The sequence below is a fragment of the Zalophus californianus genome, chromosome 11 (genome assembly GCF_009762305.2).
Source record: "Zalophus californianus isolate mZalCal1 chromosome 11, mZalCal1.pri.v2, whole genome shotgun sequence".
In the NCBI taxonomy this organism is placed as follows: Eukaryota; Metazoa; Chordata; class Mammalia; order Carnivora; family Otariidae; genus Zalophus; species Zalophus californianus.
The window spans coordinates 62,276,024-62,298,009 of NC_045605.1; the positions used below are offsets into that span (position 1 = coordinate 62,276,024).

Below are 21,986 nucleotides of genomic sequence, written 5' to 3' on the forward strand. Positions count from 1 at the left end.
TGAGAACAGTGTTGTTATTTTATGCTGGATAGTCAGAGAAGTCATTTATGAGGCCTTTTTGAGCAGAGACTTGAAATGAGGGAATAAGGCTTGTGGACGTCTGGAAGAAGAGTGTTTGCTGTGGTATAAGCCTCTAGTCCCTCAGTATCCATTGTTCCCTTCTTCCCTTACTAATAGAACCCCTTACTTTTATCTGGCCACATGGCCACTGAAAATAAAGATTCGATTTTGCAGCTTTCCTTTCAGCTAGGTGTGTACGTGTGATTGAATAATGTGTGCATTGCCAGATTGTGTCCTTAAGAGTAAGGGTGTGCTTCCCCCCTTCTTTCCTCCACTGGCTGGGATGGGACCTAGCAGACATGATGGTGAACTCTTTTGGACGTTGAAGATAGGGACCACTTCCTTGGAGAAGGCAGAACAACTAAAAGGTTGCCATATTAGCCCTCAGGTATTTCTACTTGGACAGTTATGTAAGAGGAAAAAAACTTCTATCAGGTTCTAACCACTGTATTTTGGGATCCTGTTGTTATTACAACATATGTGGTAGGCAGAATTTTAAGATGGTCCTGAATTTCTCACTCCCTGTGTGCACATCCTACATAATCCCTAGGACTATGAGTATAATAGATTTTACTTATGTGATCAGCTTATATTATATGGCATACCTGACTATAAGAAAGGGATATTATCTGGGTGGGTCTGACCTAACCACATGCACTTTTTAAAAGCAGGGAGATTTCTCTGGCTGGATGCAGAAAGATTCCAAGCTTGAGAAGGGTTTGAAGCACTGTTGCTGGCCTGAAGATGAATGGGCCATAAGGCAAGGAAGGTGGGTAACTTCTAGGACCTGAGCATGGCCCCCAGCTGATGGCCAGGAAGGAAACCAGGACCTAGTCCTACAATTGCAATGATCTGAATCCTGTCAACAAGAATGAGCTTGGAAGGGGATTTGTCCCCAGAGCCTCCAGATGAGAACTCAACCCAGCCAACATCTTTATTTCAGGTTTATGATACCCTGGAGCAGAGAACCCAGCCAAGCCATGCTGGACATTGATCTACAGAACTGTGACCTACTAAATGGGTGTTTGTCTTTAAGCTGCTTAGTTTATGGTAATTTGTTACACATGCACAGAAGACTTGTACATGTTCTAATTGGTACACAGTAGAGATGTACATATGCCCTGGGGTGGGAGCATGCTTGGTGTGATCCAAGCACAGCTCAAGTGGAGTGAATAATGAGAGAGTAGAAGAGAAGGTCCCAAAGGTAACAGGCAGCTGATCACATAGCAACTTGGACCATGTAGGGCTTTGGCTTTCACCTGAGGGAATGAGATAAGGCATTAGTGAGTTTTGAGCAGAAAAATGGTCACTGGCTGCTCTGGAAAGAACAGATAGTAGGGGCAAGGGTGGAAGGAGGGAGTCCCATTAAGAAGGCTATGGAATAATCCAGGTGAGAAGAGATAGTGACATAGGCTAAGGTTGTAGCCCTTAAGGTGGTGAGAAATAGTTGGATTCTGGATAGATTTTGAAGCTATAGCCAACAGAATTTGCTAAAGGATTTAACAAGGAATGTAAAGTGAAGTGGGAAGGGAGGGAGGGAGAGAGAAAAATCAAAGGTGACTCCAAGGTTTTGACCCAAGTAACTGGAAAAAATGGACGTCATTTTGGGGAAGGCAGTGAAAAGAGCAGGTTTCTTTTGTCCTTGGGAGAGGGGTGGTAGTTAGGAGGCTGGTTTGGACATTTTAAGATTTTAAGTTTGAGATATTTATCAGATATCTAAGTAGAGCCAATAACTAAGAAGATGGATGTACAAACTGGATTGCAAAACAGAGGTGGGACTCTATCATATGCTGAATTTTCTTTCCCTTCCTCTCTTTCTTCGTTCTTTTCTTTCTTTTTTTTTCTCCCTTTCTCTTTCTTCCTTCCTTCCTTCCTTCCTCCCTTCCTTTTCTTTCTTTCTTTCTTTCTCTTTCTCTCTTTCCCTCGCTCTCTCTTTTTCATCATTCAGAAATTCCCATCCTCGATTTTGGGCTTGCTATGATCAAAGACTTTGTCTTATTATGGGTTTTCTTGAGGAGGTCGGTGAGGTGGGGTTGGTGGATAGACGGATGGTATTCGGGTAGGGTCCCAAAGACATAGCTTTTTGGTACCTGGGCGCTAGTTTAGACGCTCAGTGAATGGATAGGCACACGGATTACACCTTCCCACGATTCCCTCGGGGTTGCTACTTCCCCAAATCAACCGTGTCATTCGTTTTCATATCCAGCCAGGCTGATCGCCTATTCCCAAGGTATGTGGGCAGCCAGCAGGTTAGACCTGGGCCGAAGGAAGCCCTTCCCTGCCTTGCTCCTAGCCCCTCGCCCCGCGCTTGTGCGACCCTGGCCCAACACGGACGCCGACCCCTCCCCTTTACGGCTCCTCGGCTGTTCCGCCGGCGTTCTGGGGTGGAGGCTCAGGCCTCTTGGGACCGCGTAACCGTTTAACAGCTGGAAAGGGATGGAGCTGCGGGTGAGGCCACAGCTTGCTACGCTTCCCTTTGCCCCAGACCACCCTCTCCACCGCCCCCAGGAAGATCCCCTCCTCCCGCACTCCCATGGACCTCCCCACTCCCCTTCCCCCTCTCCTCCTTCCCTTCCCTTTCTTCCTCCTCCCTTTCCTCCTTCCATTCCTCCTACCCTTCCTCCTCCTCTTCCTCCGCGCTTGGTCCTTTGCCACTTTTTCCTCTCCACAATCCCCCCAACCTCTCCCGACCAAGTAGTTCTCTGTGCTTTTTGCCCTCAACAGCCCCCGACAGCCCATGGGCAGATGGGACTGGGGCTTTGCGGCCTCTGAGTGACGACCTGTCTCTCCCTTTCAGGCCATTGCCAGGCTCCACTCCCAGTGACGGGTCCTTGCTGTTACCACGGTTCGGAGTGAGCCCTCTACGGGTGTGTGTCAGTTTGCCTCTGCAAGTGATCACTCCTGTGTGTGCCCGTCTCTCTGTGTGGGCAGCTGTGAGTAGCGTGAGCCTGTGCTTGGGACCCAAGTCCTGGTTCACCAGTTTCTCCAACAGGCAATTGGGATGGAACCTCACCAGCACATCAGTCTCTCTTCCCTTCCATTGCTTTCTGCACCCCTTAGGCCAGGTGAGGGGGACTGTACCCTGGATGGTGAGAAGGAACTCTTGTGTAAAGAGGGCCCCCACCTGTCTTGGGCCTGCTTCTTACCAGAGGCTTTGGGGAAGCTGTAGGGAGAGTTGTCTTCTGCTGTTCTGGCTCTGCCTGCAGCTCCATCCATTTCCCTGTCCTAACTCCCTCCCTTTCCCCTACCCCAGCCCCTTAGACCCTGACCATCCCTGGCCCAGAGCCTAAGGCCCCTTCTCTTGCTCCTCTCCTGGGCTGGGCCAAGCAGGTGAGACCCAGCAGCCAGGAGCCTGGAACTGGCAATCAGAGCCTGAACAGTGGGCGAGGTCAGTTCGACAGCAGTTGAATGCCCAGCTCCTCTTGGTCTCAGAGCGGAAGGCAGGTCCGTCTCCTGAAGACGTGGCATCTGAAGACCATGAATCCCAGCACTCCGTCTGTGTTCCAGAAGCAGAAGAGCAGCCCCAGGACCATCAGAGGAAGCAGAGGATGTTCCTGAAGGCAGTGAGCCAGTCACAGCAGCCCACGGTGCTGGAGCTCCTGGTGGCGGAGCTCCAAACTCTGTTCTCAGCTGTGCTGCAAGACGGCAGCCCCGCAGCTTGGCACTACCTGCATGCTGTGCTGCGTCTGCTGCCTCCATATCGTGCACTGCTTGTTGGTCGCCTTGATCTGCTGCCCTTCCTGGAGCAGCTGTCCCACTGGGCCCCCTGGGTCCAATCCCAGTTACAGCTGGACCTGCTAGATGCCATTGAGCAGGCCATCCCCCCAGATACCTCTTTGTTAGAGGGTGCCTCCCATATTGAGTGCTGTCCCCAGAAGCAGAAGTTCCATCATGGACCCCCACGCCCAGCCTGCCCTTTTGTGCAGGCCCGGTGGGGTGGGCAGCAAGTAGGGGAGGAGTTGGCTACATGGCTGCGACCATTGACACTGCCTGAGCTACAGCACAGCCTGGGTATTGTTGGTGCTCAGGTGGCCCTGAAAGAGGCCTGGTGGCTAGATGGCCTTAGCCTCCTGCCCTTGGCACTGGCGACAGACATCCCCATACAGTATGAATGCAGGGGCACTGACAACACAGTGGAGGAACCTGTTGGAAGAACAGAGACTAAGTAAGTGAGGGACCCAGACTGGGGCTTTGAGTGGATGGGAAAAAGAAGCCAGTTTATGGGTTCCTCTAGGGTCACTTGGATGTCTAGAGCCAGATCACTATTGATTTTAGGCATTAGCCTGACCCCAAGCCATGCTGGTCGAAGCTGCTTCTCTCTTCCTTTTTGTCTGCAGATAAACTGAGTGGTCTTACTGTTCATCCCCATTGGGCAATGCAGAAATTCATGAAAATCAAAAGTCAGCTATAAGGAAGCCAAAGCTTCAGAAAACAGCTTGAGTTTCCAGAGTGTCCATTCTTTCTCAGATGGTGCTAGAAGCTTCCTTAGTTCTTTTTCTTACTCATTCATGATCCCTGAACCTTGCCTCTGGGCCTACCCAGGGCTGGGTGCTGGATGTTGGGTACAGGTCCTTCCCTCAGGGTGTTCCTAAGTGAGTGTGTGTCTGAGGGACCTTCCCATTCATGTCTATGTGAGCTAAGGCAGTCCCAGAGCAGATTAGAGTTGGCAGCACTGCCAAACGGGACTTTCATTCTGACCCTTCCAGAGTCTCTTCCTGCCCTGCCAGTGTGGGTATCCTGGCCCCTTGAGTGCTGATTGTTCCCCCCCACCTCCGCCCCATCTGGTTCTCATTGCTTCTTTCAGGAGTTCACAATACCTACAGAGACCTCCTCTTCTGAGAGTTCTCTAACTCTAGTCTAAGAATTTCCCCCCATCCTCTGGCCTGATTTTCTGATTGCTTTGCAGCTTGTCTAGGACCTAGTCGCTGTGTGGGAAGAATAGTAGCTTTACCTTTAATCTAGGTTGGCTTCCTCAGTTTTTGCTGTAAGTTTATGGCTGGGTCAAAGTTTTTCCTAAAAACTTAGAACCATATGGTGGATGGATAGATAGGCTCCTGGGGCCCTGATGGAAGGGGCCAGTGCCAACAATTTATGTCTTCAATACTCCTGGCAGACTCTTTTTCAAAGACCTGCCCTGTGCTCTGAGTAGGTTTCCTTTCCTGGGAAATGTAATGGAAGTGAGAATGGGCTGAGATGTTGGGAAGGGGTCAAGTTCCTGGTGATAAATCTCTGAGGCCTAGCTAACATAGCTTAATTTGCATGAAGTTCTCCAGGCCTGTTGCCCTAGGCATCCATTCATTCAATAAGTATTATTGGATATCCAAAATGTATCAGGAACTGCTAGATGCTGGAGATACAGAAGTGAACAAAACAGACTCAAATCTCTTTCTTTGGGGTTTTACAGTTAGGGGAATAGGTATTTAATAAGTTGATACCAGTAAAATATAATTACAAATTGTGATAAGTGCTAAAAAATCAGAGAATACTGATTTTTTCTCCTGGCTGTTCCTCTCTCTCTCTCTCTCTCTCTCTCTCTCTCTCTCTCTCTCTCTGTGTGTGTGTGTGTGTGTGTGTGTGTGTGTGTGTGTATACAGGTAGGGGAAAGCACATCAGAGGGGTTTGGGTTTAGATTGGAGTTATTAACAAAATATCTTGCAGGTTATAAGGGGAAATAAGGGGAGAGTTTCAATGAGGAGAAAGCAGTTAGTAGATTTAAATGCTACTGAGGCAAGTAAGAAAAATCTGAAAAATGTTCATTGGTTTTAGTAACAAGGAGGAAGTTGGTGAGAGTGATTTATTTCAGGAGAGTTTTGTGAGGAGGAAGCCAGATTTTAGTGCATTCAGGAGCAAATGGGAGATGAGAAAGTAGAAATCACATTTTACTATTCTTTCATGAAGCTTGGTTTGAAAGGGAGAGAGAAATAATAGGACAGAGGGAAATAAAAGTATCTGGATAGGACTCTTAAAAAAAAAAAAGATGGAGAGATGTTCATAGTCCTTCAGGCAGTGCTTGAGAAGTGGGCATTTAATAACTATTTGTACAGTGAATGAGTAAATATAGGCTAACAGTAAGAAAAGGAAGAGCCTGAAGATACGTCAGGAGGAGGCCATCAGGGATCCATAGCACAAATGGAGGAATTAGTCTTGCAGAGAAGAAAGGACATTGCTTCCTCTCAAAGTTGATTAGGATGGGATTAGGATGGAAGTCTGTGCAGATAAATGTGTGAGAAGGCAGCTGAACTAGAGGAAGTTAGTTCGTGGCCGAGAGCCCCAGTTTTCTCTGGGCAGAGAAGGAGGCAGAGAAGGGGATGGGATGGGGGCCTGGCAGGGCTGGGTATGGGGGTGGGTGGAGGCCTGTGGAATAGCAGCTGAAGAGTCTGAAAGAGAGAGCCGCCCGAGGGCTTGTATGAACATATCAAAGCAGAGTGAGCCCATAGTTGAGATTAGATAGAAGGAATCCATAGAAAAGCTGATATTCCTGGTTCTTGCAGTCTTCTGAACTGCTTTAGATCCGGTAGGACTTTAATTGTTGAGGAAATGAAGCTTTAATAGCTGTTACACCATTAAGATGTCCTGATCCAACATCAAAGTTACAAACCTTATTGTTGATACGAATTTTAGAATAGGATTGCACTGTTATCCCTGGGGTACCTTGGTTTATCTAGGTTTGGGTCAATTAATTATGTTGGTATACTTGACAGATTAAGTCTAAGTTTAATTATTCAGATTTTTTGTTTGTTTGTCTCGTGCTCTGAGGTCACTCCAACTAGAATTATTAGTCCAGGTGATTAGTTTTTGGTGTCCTGGATAATTAATTTTCATATCAATTTTGTTGGCTGGTGTTCTGGAAAGGTGAGAAGATTGAGAGCACAGGTGCAGGCTTGAGGGGGACGAAGGATGCACCACTGGATCCTGACTGGAAAGGAAAGGCTGTGAAACTAGACATTGGGTGGTGATGGGGAAAGAGCAAGAGTCACAGGCAAGGAGATCATGCAGAGCTGGAAAGCAGGCATAATGAGGGCAAAGATAGATCTAGAACCTTAGGAAGGTTCCCATGGAGGAGAAATCCAGGACTGTGGGCTTGCAAGGTGATGAGTTGGGAAAACAAAGTATTCCCATTACTTTTATTCAGTATTCTGTAATACTGACTTCATAGTAATCACAATAAGTCCAGAATGGTTATTCATGTATCAGAAAGGGAGGGGTTGTTCATACACAGGTCTGTGTGAATATAACTATTTGACTATATCTGCTCAGTATGTGAGTACTGTGGGTATAGGTGGTAGACAGGCTCTGGCAAGACCACATCACGCCCTCCTAGGCACCTGATCTAGCTCCTCCTTTCACTGGCTAACAGTGCCAACCAACCTCCTGCTCGGTCTCTTTTCTCCTGATTTTTTATTGTATAGGCCTCAGCTTGATTCAGAAGTTCCTGGCAAGAAGACCTTCCAGAAGAGAAGCACTAGCTTCTCACCTCAGACTTCCCTCCTGGGTAGCCAGGTGAAGACCATTCTGAAGACAGAGAGATACCTGAAGGAGATCCACTTCCTCTATCTCAATGTAGCTCCCAGCCGGTACTTTAGGTCAGAGCGTGCATCCTGACCCCTTCTACTCTGGCCACGCCCTGGTTTCCGCCCCTGCTGTCTCCTGTCCTTCCTCCTCTCTGGCTGCCTCTCCCTCCCTCTTCGCTTCTCAGCCTCCTCCTTTCCATTCTGCACCTCTGCTTTGCTCCCATTTGCTCTCACAACCTTTGGTTTTAGTTGTCCTCTTCTACTTTTGGTTCTGTCTTCTTTATTCTGTTCTAAGAGGATAGAAACATTTGATCATAGCCTCAGAAGGGAATTTAATGGTTCTCCCAACTCCAGTGCAGGAATCAGGTGTTTGAATCTTTACAGTGAGGGGAAGCTTTGATTTTGCCAGGGTATCCTGTTCCTTAGACTGAACCAAAATCTGCTTTCTTTTAACTTCTACCTTCTGGTACTAGTTTTATCCCTGGGGCTATAAAAACAAGTCTCTCCTCCTTCCACGTGACTCAGGAGGCATTCATTTTCTTCTATTAGCTCTAAAGTTTACATATTTTTTAAAGCCTAATTCAAGTCCCATCTCTTCCCAGAAATAATAATAATAATTACCATTAATTAAGTTTTTCCAGGCATTGTGCTAATAATAATAAGCACATAAGTAACACGTGTTACTTAACCTTCACCTACCAGGTAGGTGCTATTATTATTTCCATATATGAGATGAGTGCCCTGATGCATAAAGGGGTTAAGTAACTTGTCACATAGTAAGTGGTAGAAACAGACAAACCTAGGACTGTCTTAACTCAGAAGTGCATGCTCTTAAGTCGTACGTCATATATCGTCCTGGAAAGCCTAATTTCCTGCATACACTGCTCTCTTTCCCCTGAGTTTATGTAGCCCTACTGATCTGTATCATCCATGCATTCATTGATCAGTTCGTTAACATATTTTCACTGAGAGCATTGTGCCAGTTGTTAAGCAATTGTCTTTTGGCTCTAACTTTCCTCTCCTCTCCCTGCTTCGAGATACTGGGACTGAGACTCTGCAAATTTTATTCCTCCTTTTTCAGCTGGCCACCTGTTGAGTTTGATTAATAGGGGGTGCTAGAAGGAGACTGGACAGCAAGATAAGAGAAGGGTATTTCTCTTTCCCTTGCTTGCTCTTTCTGTCAGTACCGGTCCTTCACCCTGGCGACAGTAGGCACTTCTGAATTAGCTTCTTCATGATTCTGAGCTGGGGGGCACCTTCCCATCAGAGTTCTGCATCTTGACTGCACGGCCCCTCCTCCAAACTCCTTCGGTACCAGTAGCAGCCCAGCAGCATCTCCTTAGAAATCCAGGCCCCAACTCCACAAGCCCCTCCTCCAGGCCCAGAGCTTCTGCGAATCCAGTTCCTTCCCTTCGTTCCTCTAGTTCTAGGGTTGGCACCCATTCCTGTCCAGTTCCTTCCCTTTGTTCCTCTAGTTCTAGGGTTGGCACCCATTCCTGTCCAGTTCCTTCCCTTCGTTCCTCTAGTTCTAGGGTTGGCACCCATTTCTGCCCAGTTCCTTCCCTTCGTTCCTCTAGTTCTAGGGTTGGCACCCATTCCTGTGGTTATTGTATCTGTGTCGTCTCAGGGTTCCCTTTTTGCTTTTCATTTCTTCAACACATTAAAAAAAAAAAAAGGCTCTCTGTTAAATTCACTTTATTGAAATGCCCAGTTTGGTTTCTGTTTTCCTGATTGGACCCTTACTGATCTCATGAAAGGAAATGAACCTCAAATATGGAATTCTGAGATTGGTTTCTGAATGTCCTTTACCTTGAACAGTACTGAGCTCCGTGCTAATGGGATATAGGATACTAGGAATCCATGACATGTAGTGACATCAAGACTAATTAAATTATCACTTGTGGCTGAATGTGATGAACTACCTACTGATACCCAGTGGCCACCACACTTGACCGACTGGAGGTAATGGTAGTAATGGTGTCAGTGTGGGATGGGGTGCTTACTGGCTGTGGCAGAGAGCTTACACAAGAGAAAATTACAAGCTTAGAACTTGAAATTATCAGCTCCATCATAATCAGAGAAGCAGCACCATCAAAGATAATTAGACACATAGACAAGAAACCATGAGCAAGAGAACTAAAAAGGCAGTGGATAATTATAGGACCAACATCTGCCAAAGAAGGAAACCCAATGAAGTGACTTTAGCGTTTGGTGGTGCTTTTCCCCAAACAGAAATGCCTGTCGATTCCGGTATCAGCAATTGTGTGTCAGTTTTACTATCTGTTACTGAAAGCCTGAGAAGAGGAGCTGAGCTTTGCACAGGCACAGACAGCAAAGATCAGAGGCTACCGCTTGGGGCCCACACCCAGGAGGGACGTGTTTTCTGCTTCAACCTATAATGTCACCAGGGTCCCAACCCAGAGCCCAGGGCATTTAGCTTCGAGTTCTCTGTTGTGTTCATACAGATGATTTTCATATTTTATTCACTTATTTTGCCTTTTTCTAGTTGTTCTCAAGTGAGGGTGTTAGTTCCAAATTTCTAGTTGCACCATCAGTAAAAGCAGAACCTTGGCATTTATTGTTTTGTTTTATTTGTCGAGTAACCGGGTTTTTTTCAATGTTTGAATTTGCCCAATTTTTCTTGTATTTGCCCTAGATTTTTTATTACATTTATTTTTTTATTTTTATTTTTATTTTTTTAAAATATTTATTTATTTTGAGAGAGTGAGAATGAGAGAGAGAGAGTACATGAGAGGGGGGAAGGTTAGAGGGAGAAGCAGGCTCCTCACTGAGCAGGGAGCCCAATGCGGGACTCGATCACAGGACTCCAGGATCATGACCTGAGCTGAAGGCAGTCGCTTAACCAACTGAGCCACCCAGGCGCCCTACATTTTTTATTTTAATTCTAATATATTTAAGATTCAGTGTTATATTGGTATTTGTCCTAGATGTTGATTCATATTCAGAAAGGAATTTATTCCTTTACTTCCTTAGAGCCTTTGCTCAACTGTCCTGTCTTCACCCTCCACCCTCCCCTGGCACTGCCAACCTCCTTTGCCTGTGCTTTTCTTCCCCTGTCATTTATTATATTTATCATTTTTCTTCTTCCCTATAATGAGAGCTCTATCAGGGCAGGGATTTTTGTTTGTTGTGTTTAACAATGTATCCTGAGTTTAGAACAGTTTGGCATAGAGTAGAGACTCAATAACATTTGTTGAATGAATGAATGAATGAATGAATGATCCAGAGTAGGAACAGATTTAGAGGCAGTAAATGATGAGTTCTGTATAGAACTTGAGGATTCTCTCCCTTTCCCTTTGCCCCTCCTCTGGCTCATGCTCTCTCATGCACTCTCTCTCTCAAAATAAATAAATAAAATCTTAAAAATTAAGGCATAGAGTTTGCAATGTTTTGGAAGCAGGTGAATACTCTCTAGCATCGCTTAATACTCTAACAGATCTGAGCCCTTAGAGGGCAAGGACTATGTAGGAGTTATTTCTGTGTCCTCATCTCCAACACAGTGCTTGGACAGAAGGGAAACTTGATAAATGGTTTAACTAAACTCTATAAAGTCATAAGTAAGAAGAAGAGGAAAAAAGCAACTTTAAAAAAGGAAAAAAAAAGAGTAGTGTTCATTAAGAAGGTCATAGGGGAAGGATCCCTTGGGAGAGCCTGGGATCAGTTGGGATGGGAGGCTATCCTGTGGGAATCTAAGCAGCCCAGTGGTTAAGAGGGGTGGCTTGAGTCAGGTGGATTTAGTTTGAAGTCCTATATTTTCCCCTTAACTATCTTGGACAAAGTTCTAACTCCTCTTTACTTCAGAAGAAATAATTTGGGGGAAAGAGCACTTGGGAAAATCTAGTCACTTTGTCAGAAAGGAAACAAAGCTTTTATATGACTTGATTTAGTGAGTTCATTCTGGTATCTATCTAAATGCTCTTTTTCTTTTTTAAAGATTTTATTTATTTATTTTGAGAGAGAGAGTGCACGAGAGACCATGAGCCGGAGGAGGGGCAAAGGGAAAGGGAGAGAATCCTCAGGCAGACTCCCCGCAAAGCTGGGAGCCTGGCGCAGGGCTCAATCTCACAACCCTGCGTGAGATCATGACCTGAGTCGAAATCAAGAGTCGGACACTTAACTGACTGAGCCACCTAGGCGCCTCTCTATCTAAATTCTCTTAAGTCATTTGCTTAATAATGTATTCTAGAAAGTTGAGAGAAGAGATAGAGGAGGGCCATTTTATCTCTTAGGCATTATAGGCGTAGGACCTGAGACATAATAGCTTTTAAAGGGCTCTAAAATATACTTAATACTTAAAAATATTATCGGTTCCAAGTTATGAAAATAAAACTGCAAAATAAAAATTGATAAATTTGCTTTATTGAATCTACCCAAACATAGCATTATGCTAGTCTCCTGCAACTAGATACTATTGTATAGCTGCATATAAATGCCACTTAGTGTGGGATGTAGGTGCATTGTGCCGAAGTAAGAGAACTTAGTGGGATTTTAAGATGGCTCTGGAGGCCCTTGTCTGGCTTTCCAGGGTGCCGTTTTCCTCTTGATTTGTGTGTGTCTAGCCTTCTAGTCACTCCCTGCTTTTCCTCATTCTCAGTTACTCCAAAGAGCACCCCCTAATGATCTCTGTGTGTTATTTCAGTACCTAGAGATATACATATTTTATCATTTCTAAGATGTACTTTTTCTCACATTTTAAGATCTCTGAAATTGTGATGCATCTTACAGATTGATGGAGTATCACGTTGGCAGCATTTTAAATTTTAGTGTTTCATTAAAAAAGAATGCTGCAGCTTACAACTGATGGCATCTTAGATTTGATAAGATGTGAAGTATCTGGATCTGGAGATACGAACTCCTTAGAACTGGCTAGGTGCCTTTTTCTTTTTTCTCCTCTATCTTTGGCTTCCACTTATTCTTTTTTTTTTTTTTTTTAAGACTTATTCATTTGAGAGAGAGAGAGAGGAAGAGAAAGCACGCACACGTGTGTGACTGCGCAGGGGCTGGGGCAGAGGGAGAGAGAGAGAAACTCAAGCAGACTACACTGAGCAAGAAGCCCACCCTACGGCTCAACACCAGGGCTCAACACCAGGGCTCAACACCCGGGCTCAGTGTCACGACCTGGAGATCACGACCTGAGCTGAAACCAAGAATCGGGCGCTTAACTGACTGTGCCATCCAGGTACCCCTGGCTTCCATTTATTCTTAGTAATATTTGTTTCCTCAGGCGCCTGGGTGGCTCAGTCGGTTAAGCAGCTGCCTTTGGCTCAGGTCATGACCCCAGGACCGGGCTCCCTGCTTGGCGGGGAGTCTGCTTCTCCCTCTGCCTCTACCCCTGTTCTTGCTCTCTCTCGTGCGTGCACTCTCTCTCTCAAATAAATAAATAAAATCTTTTTAAAAATATCTGTTTCCTTTTTTTAGTTTGAACATCATTCTGCTCTTTCCCCTCTTAAACTCTCCTCTGCCTTCACCCCTTCCTCCATATTTCCGCTCTCTCTTCTTTGGTCCCTTCCCGAAGCCTGCACAAGTTCCCAGGGCGCCTGCTGATCAGAGCTCTTTTTTTAAAGGCCCTATAGCCTGATGGTGGTGCCACCAAAGAAGGTGAACCCTGAGCACTACATCTTCTCTCCCTTTGGGATCCTGCATGTGCATCCTTTGGAGGGCAGCGAGACAATGACGCTGGGCACCTGGCACCGCCACTCTGTCCTCTGGCAGCAGCTCCAGTCCATTCCATTCTTCAAATATTGCCTCTTATACAAGGCCTTGGCCCGGTAGGTGGTGCTGGTATGGGGTTTGGGGACAAGGGCTGCAGGGAGCAATAGCATGTCACTGCCCTCTGATCTGTAGTTGGAAGAAGAGCGTGACGTTACGGGGGCTGCACCGGTGCCGGACTTTCCTCGGGAAGCACCTGCTCTTGGCTGTGCCCCACTTTGGAGCTGGGCTTCTGCATATTAGCAGGTAAGGTCTTCAAAACGCACTGCCAATGGATGTTTTAAAATTATTTTACAAAAAGTATTAACGTGTTCCTTGTAGAAATTTTGGAAAACACAAAAAAGCACGAAGGAAAAAAATCTTTAATCTTAACCACACGTAACTAACCATGACAGACATTTTGTTGCAAATCCTTCTAGTCTTTTTTCTATCACCTATACAAATGTGGTCATACTTGACTTATTGTTAAGTAACCAGGTTTTTTTTTTTCTCAATAATGTATTCTGAGCATATCTTCTTGTAATTGTGTATTCCCTACATCAACTTGCCCCAGATCACACAATTATTAACTATTGGATCTGGGGATATACCTTAGGTGTTTGAATCTAAAGTCTCTACTTTTTCCATGGTATCTTTTGGATTCTTTTTTTGGGGGGGTGGGGGACTTAGTTATTTCTATTTTTGTACTTTTTTTTTACTTTTCCTGCACTCCTCAGCCACTTCTAATTATCTTCTGTGACAGAAGATGCAAACTCAAATGTCTATGGGGCCTGTGCAGGAGCTATGGAAGAAATGCAGTGGGTTAGGTGCAGTACATTAGGGACTGTGGGGAATGCAGTCTGGAGGCTGCATCTAAGTAGGACAGTCACTACTTAATTCCAGCTGACTGTTACCACTGGGAAAATGGGTACAGCTTGCCAGCTGCCTTATTTTTTTTTCAGGATTTCCTAGAAATACGCATTTTGTTTTAAAGTGCTTTAATTTTACCTAATTAACTCAAATTTTTATTAAAACAGTGGGCTGGCCAACTCTTAGTGGAACATATGAAAACATTTTCAGTCTGAATTTGACCCACAGCCTACCAGTTTGCAACCTTTGCTCTACGGATCCTCCAGTCTAGTCTAATCATCATGGTATAATTAAAGGCATAAGGGCTTGGAGGCTGGACAGATCTGAATTTAAATCCTGAATACTAGCAAGGGATTTTGCTCTTTGAGCCTCATTTCCTGATATGAAAACTAGGGATGAAAATTTCTACTACACAGTGATGGTGAGAATTAAGTGAGATTGTAAATATAAAATACCATGTTCAACGCCTCTTAATAGGTACTGAATAAAATTACACCTATTATGATCATCCTCTGCTTATTGGGGGTCTTTCATCTTCTTCAGGTATTTTTAGAGATGTAGAGTTCTGGGAGAGGGTGGGGGGGTAGTGGATAACAGGAGCAGATTTTCTTAGGGATAGCCCATGGAGAAGTTGGAGGTTCATCACCTTTGATCCTAAAACTCATCTGTCCATCTAGACTTTTAGGACCCTTAGCTTCCCCTATTCCAAGGAAGAAGCCTGTGTAGTCTCTCCTTCTAAGTCAGACTTTGGGATCATTTGACCCTCTCCTAACAGAAAGGTCACTTGGTATTAACATTTGCACATACCCCAGGCCTTTCCCAAAGAATTCCCCAGCCAGCAACTTCCTCAGCTTGAATTCTTCCAAAGAGCTCTCCAAGAGGAAGCTGTCACTGGAGGTCACTAGGAATATTATAACCCTTCTAGACCTTTGCTTATTCTAAGGTGAGCTGGGCTAGAAAGAGGTCAAAGGTATTCAAGGAAAGAAGGCTGAGATGCCGGCTCTGACCAGCTTAGCCCTTGATCCCAGGCTTCTGCAGGAGCTGCGCTCTGTATCCTGGCTTCCCCAAGAGCCGGATCGATGCTACGAGCTGCTGGACCTGCAGCGGGCTCTAGCCAAGGAGAACCACAAGGCTCTGCAGCTGCTCAGTCGCTGCCTGCACCTCTGCACATCCATCCTGCAACTGGTAAGACGCTCCAGCTTATCGTGACCCTTTTCTGCAAGGTGAGCTTGCCAGAATTTCAGCATCCTCTTGGCTTAAGCTTCTCCTGGGATCCCCTGTGTGGCCTGGATGCTGCAGTTGGCTCACAGCCAGGGTCCTGCGCAGCGACAGCAGTCTCTATTGTGCGGTGGATGCATCAATTATACATGGGCGAAGGCTTGGACTCAACCTTTTCCCTAAGGGTTGGTTGTGGCCTTGAGCAGGGAGGAGAAGAAACATAACAATACTTTTTCTTCAGTTGTTTGTGCCAAGGGCATTAGGGAATTTGAAAGTTGGAATCTGGATCTCTTATGCTGCTGGGCTTATCTTTGAACCTATCTTGAACCTTTGGCAGGCCACTGTGGCTGGTAGAAGCATCCAGTGATGGTGTCCTTCCTAATTATGCCTACTTTGCATCTGTAGTACATGCCCCCTGCCTAGGGTTCCTGGAGGCCCTGCTGCTTGTTTGTTTCTGTCGCTATTGTTTGTTGTCTGTCCGGTGGGGCTGGATATTTATACAGTTGTCTGGCTGATCACCACCTGCAGGTGGTCTAGTTCCGAGAGAGGGGACCCATCCAGATTTTGTGAACATGAGAAATAATATAGAAGAGGCTCCTTGTGGCTCCTTTAGCCTTCAGACAGTAATAGCTGGACCTGCCATTGCACTGAGCTAAACAGGGCAGAAGGTGGGGGCGAGCTCTTCCATTACTCTGGTCTGTCACCATAGATTTATTTAGTCTGATTTTGAATTTCATATAAATGGAATCAGCATGTCTGGCCTTCTTTTCCCCACTCAACATAATGTTAATGAGATTTATCCATAATCTTCTAAGTAGTGATGGTTCACTTTTTTGTATGCTATGTAGTATTTCCCTCTATGAATGTACCACAATTTATTTATTCTCCTATTCAGGGACATTTGAGTTTGTTCCAGTTTTTGCTATTATGAATAATGCTGATATGAACATTCCTGTACATGTCTTTTGGTGGACATAAACACTCATTTGTTTCGAGTATATGTTCCAGGATTGAAATTGCTGGAATAGGGTATATGTATATTTTGCAGTGCCAAACAGTTTTCTAGAGTGGTTGTACCAGGTTTATATTACCCTAGCAATGTAGGAGATTTCCTGTTGCCCTATGTTCTCACCAACACTTGTATTGTCAGGGTTTTTAATTTTAGCCAAACTGGTATACAGTGGTATCTCATTATCATTTTAATTTGTGTTTCTGTGATCACCAAGGTTTTTGAGCATCTTTTCATATGTTTATTGGCTGTTTTGGTATCCTCTTCTGTGAAATGTTTTACTCTCGCTCATTTTTAACTGGGTCGTCTGTTTTTTTCCTATTAATATGTAGGAGTTCTTTATATATTCTAGTATGAGTCCTATATCAAATATATGTATTATAGATATTTTCTCCCAGTCTGTGGTTTACCCTTTTACTATTTTAATGGGTAAAATTTTACCATTTTTACTATCCTTTTACTATTTTATTTTGATGGTGTCTTTTGATTAACAGTTCTTAATTTTCTTCAAGTTCATTTTATCAATCTTTTCTGGTTGGTGCCTTTTGAGTCCTGCTTTAAGAAACCTTTGCTTATCCCAAAGTCATGTAGATGTTTTCCAGTTTTCTTCTAGAACTTTTATTACTTTTTCTTTCATATTTAGGTCTATGGTACATTTCAGATTAATTTTTATGTATGGTGTGAGGTAAGAGTCAAGTATTATTTTTCCTATTTATTGAAAAAAACTATCTTTTCCCCACTTAATTACAGTGTCTTTTTTCTTAAATCAGATGACTATATATGTGTGGATCTGTTTCTGGACTCTCTTCTGTCCCATTAGTCTATTTATCTGTCTTTTTAAAAAAATTTTAGTTAAATTCAATTTAGTTAACATAAACTGTATTATTAGTTTCAGGGGTAGAATTTAGCGATTCATCTGTTGCATATAATGTTACAGTGCTCATCACATCAAGTGCCCTCCTTAATGCCCATCACCCAGTTACCCCATCCTCCCACCCATCTCCCCTCCAGCAACCCTCAGTTTGTTTCCTATAGTTAAGAGTGTCTTATGGTTTGCCTCCCTCTCTGTTTTCATTTTATTTTATTTTTCCTTCCCTTCCCCTATGTTCATCTATTTTGTTTCTTAAAGTCCACATATGAGTGAAATCAAATGGTATTTGTCTTTCTCTGTCTGACTTATTTCGCTTAGCATAATACATTCTAGTTCCATCCACATTGTTGCAAGTGTCTTTTTTTTTTTTTAATGTTTTATTTATTTATTCATGAAAGTCAGAGAGAGAGAGAGAGAGGCAGAGGCAGAGGGAGAAGCAGGCTCCCCGCCTAGCAGGGAGCCTGATGCGGGACTCGATCCCAGGACCCTGGGATCATGACCTGAGCCGAAGGCAGATGCTTAACCATCTGAGCCACCCAGGCGCCCTGCAAGTGTCTTTTTGTCAGTGTTACATCATCTTACTTATAGTAGCTTTATGGTATGTCTTGATATCTGGTATTATAAGTCCTATAACTTTTTATTATACAAGCTTTTTATTATACATTTATTATACAACCTATGCTAGGTTCTTTGAATTTCCATATAAGGTTTAGAATCAGCTTGTTAATTTCCACAAAATAATTTTACTGGGATTTTTTTATTGGCTTGCTTTAAATTTGTAGATCAATTTGAAGGAGCATTGATATCTTAATAATATTTCACTTTCTAATTCATAAACATGGATCTCTTCATTTATTTTGATTTCTTTAGTTTCTCCTACTCAGGTTTTATAGGTTTCCTGTAGAGGTCTTGAATCTATTTCATTAGATTTATTACTAGATGTTTGATATTTTTTTGTTGCTATTATAAATGATATTTTAAAATGTTATTGTTTTCTAAATTTTTTTAAGATTTTATTTATTTATTTATTTGACAGAGACACAGCGAGAGAGGGAACACAAGCAGGGGGAGTGGGAGAGGGAGAAGCAAGCTTCCCAAGGAGCAGGGAGCCCAATGCGGGACTCAATCCCAGGACCCTGGGATCATGACCTGAGCTGAAGGCAGATACTTAACAACTGAGCCACCCAGGTGTCCTAAAATGTTACTGTTTTCTAATAGTTGCTATACCCTCTACAAATATTAGTTCATGGTGGATAAAAGACATAAATGTGAAAAGAAAATCCAAAAAGCTTCCAGAAGACAATGTAGCATTTTTATTATCTCAAGGTTTCTTAAACAAAATACAAAAATGTAAACCATAAAAAAATCAAGACATTTATCCATATTACAATTAACTTTTTAAAAAGCACCACAGAGTGAAAAGACAAGCAAAGGCAATAAGTAGAGCCACTTTCTGTGCTGTTGTGTGGTAAGGAATGGAACTTGTCCCTGTTGGCAGTCACCCCAGAAGTTGGGGGTGATGTAGGGGAAGGAGAGGATCGGTCATCATCCCACCTGGTAACTGAATTGTTACAGAACCAAGTTTGTACTCTGTGCTCAATACAAGCTGCCCATTAAATTGTAGCATTACTAAATAACTAAAATAGATTTGAAACATTAAATAAATAATGATATAAAAATGTGAGCATTTGGTAGATAACCTCTATCAATTTTTAAGGCTATTTCCATCAATTCTTAGTTTGCTAAGAGGTTTTATCATGAATGAGTGTTGAAATTTGTCCAGTGATTTATTTTCTGCTTCTATTTAAATGATTATGAGAATTTTTCTCCTTTAATCTAATATGGTGAACTGTCAGTGTTAGACCACTTTTGCATTACTGGGATAAACCCATTTTCTTTCTTTCTTGTATAACTTTTTATTTCATATAAGTTCAGATTTATTAGGAGAGTTGCAAGGATAGTATAATAAATTCTCATCTACCTTTTACCCAGATAGTTCATTTGTCTCCTTTATCATTCATGCTTATTCTTTATGTATGTATACATTATTTTCCTGAACCATTTGAAAGGTTTAAGTTGCAGATATTAAATTCATTTACCCTTAAATATGCCAGTGTGTTTCTCTTAAGAACAAGGGCATTTTCTTCCATAACTCTAGTATAATTATCAAAAATTAGGAAATATCACTTTGATACAATTTTTATCTAACTCACAGTCCTTATTAAAAATTTGCAAGTTATTCCAAGAATGTCCTTTATTTCTCTGTTTTTTTCTTGTTTCAGGATCCAGTCCAGAATCCTGCATTGCATTTAGTGGTCACTTCTCCTTATTCCCTTTCCTGTGTCACAGTTCCTCTGCCTTCTTTTTGGTTCCTTGTTTCATCATGGGACAGCTCTACAATAGGGTCTTCATTTCAAGGCCACCTCTCCCACCACATCAGACCAAGAACAGCCTTAGCTGACCTCTTGCTTGTCAATTTCCCCTTTCCTGTTTTGCTTCCTGCTCTCCCTTAGAGGCTTGTTTCCTGAAGACCATGCCTTCAGTAAATCAAATTGCCCCAAATTTGTGGGGAATTCATCTAAGAAAATTATATTAGACGAAGTTCATTCATTGTTTTATGCAAATATTCTATGGCCACAGTACCTTTTTTTTATATATTTTTTTAAACTGGGTATTTTTTTTATTTAAATTCAATTAACATATAATGTATTATTTGTTTCAGGGGTGGAGGTCTGTGATTCTTCAGTCTTATATAATACCCAGTGCTCATTACAACACATGCCCTCCCCAATGTCCATCACCCAGTTACCCCATCCCTCCACCCCTCTCCCCTCCAGCAATCCTCAGTTTGTTTCCTGAGATTAAGAGTCTCTTATGGTTTGTCTCCCTCTCTAGTTTTGTCTTGTTTCATTTTTTCCTCTCTTCCCCTGTGATAACTTTTCTTATCCACTTTATCTTTCAGTTTCTGAGAGATATATGTTAAAAAGCCCCTCTTTTAACGATAGATTTATTAATTTTTCCTTGATGTTCTTTCATTTTGCAGCATGTATTTAAAAAAATCATGTGTGTATCCTCAATGGTGAGCCAGGTTATCATAGGTGATAAAGAGTCAATTACCTTTGGAACAGTTTCAGAAGAATAGGTAGTAATTCTTCTTTAAATGTTTGGTCGAATTCCCCTGGGAAGCCATCTGGCCCTGGGCTTTTGTTTGTTGGGAGATTTTTGATGACTGCTTCAATGCTTCAATTTCCTTAGTGGTTATAGGTCTGTTCAGGTTTTCTATTTCTTCCTGGTACAGTTTTGGTCATTGATACATCTCTAGGAATGCATCCATTTCTTCCAGATTATCTAATTTGCAGGCATATAGTTGCTCATAATATGTTCTTATAATTGTCTATTTCTTTGGTGTTGGTTGTGATCTCTCCTCTTTCATGCATGATTTTGTTGATTTGGGTCACTTCTCTTTTCTTTTTGATAAGTCTGGCCAGGGGTTTATCAGTCTTGTTAATTCTTTCGAAGAACCAGCTCCTAGTTTCGTTGATCTGTTCTACTGTTCTGGTTTCTCTTTCATTGGTTTCTGCTCTGATCTTTATTATTTCTCTTCTCCCGCTGGGTTTAGGCTTTATTTGCTCTTCTTTCTCCAGGTCCTTTAGGTGTAGGGTTAGGTTGTGTATTTGAGACCTTTCTTGTTTCTTGAGAAAGGCTTGTATTGCTATATTCTTTCCTCTTAGGACTGCCCTTGCTGCATCCCAAAGATTTTGAACAGTGTGTTTTTTCATTGGTTTCCATGAATTTTTTTAAATTCTTCTTTAATTTCCTGGTTGACCCATTCATTCTTTAGTAGGATGCTCTTTAGCCTCCATGTATTTGAGTTCTTTCCGACTTTCCTCTTGTGACTGAGTTCTAGTTTCAAAGCATTGTGGTCTGAAAATATTCAGGGAATGATCCCACTCTTTTGGTACTGGTTGAGACCTGATTTGTGACCTAATATGTGATCTATTCTGGAGAATGTTCCATGGGCACTAAAGAAGAATGTGCATTCTGTTGCTTTGGGATGGAATGTTCTGAATATATCTGTGAAGTCCATTTGGTCCAGTGTGTCATTTAAAGTCTTTATTTCCTTGTTGATCTTTTGCTTAGGTGATCTGTCCATTTCAGTGAGGGGGGTGTTAAAGTCCCCCACTATTATTGTATTGTTGTCAATGTGTTTCTTTGCTTTTGTTATTAATTGCCTTATATAATTGGCTGCTCCCATGTTAGGGGCATAGATATTTACAATTGTTAGATCTTCTTGTTGGATAGACTCTTTAAGTAGGTTATAGTGTCCTTCCTCATCTCTTATTACAGTCTTTAGTTTACAATCTAGTTTGTCTGATATAAGGATTGCCACCCCACCTTTCTTTTGGTGTCCATTAGCATGGTAAATGGCTTTTCACCCCCTCACTTTCAATGTGGGGGTGTCTTTGGGTCTAAAATGAGTCTCTTGCAGACAGCATATCGATGGGTCTTGTTTTTTAATCCAATCTGATAGCCTGTGTCTTTTGATTGGGGCATTTAACCCATTTACATTCAGGGTAACTATTGAAAGATATGAATTTAGTGCCATTGTATTGCCTGTAAGGTGACTGGTGTTCCTTTCTGGTCTATGTTGCTTTTAGGCTCTCTCTTTGCTTAGAGGACCCCTTTCAATGTTTCTTCTAGGGCTGTTTTTGTGTTTGCAAATTCCTTTAGTTTTTGT

At 42.9% G+C, this 21,986-nt stretch overlaps 1 protein-coding gene across 1 annotated transcript in view; it reads left to right on the top strand.

Moving 5' to 3' along the window:
• Window positions 1–2,450: 2,450 nt before the first annotated feature.
• Window positions 2,451–21,986, top strand: part of DNHD1 (dynein heavy chain domain 1) — a 79,203-nt gene continuing 59,667 nt past the window's right edge. Inside the window, exons 1-7 of the mRNA XM_035722995.1 lie at window positions 2,451–2,508; window positions 2,858–3,125; window positions 3,391–4,225; window positions 7,470–7,643; window positions 13,157–13,360; window positions 13,437–13,547; window positions 15,179–15,335. Coding sequence (XP_035578888.1) covers window positions 3,062–3,125; window positions 3,391–4,225; window positions 7,470–7,643; window positions 13,157–13,360; window positions 13,437–13,547; window positions 15,179–15,335 — 1,545 coding nt within the window. The 5' untranslated portion in view covers window positions 2,451–2,508; window positions 2,858–3,061. The remainder of the gene's footprint in view (window positions 2,509–2,857; window positions 3,126–3,390; window positions 4,226–7,469; window positions 7,644–13,156; window positions 13,361–13,436; window positions 13,548–15,178; window positions 15,336–21,986) is intronic.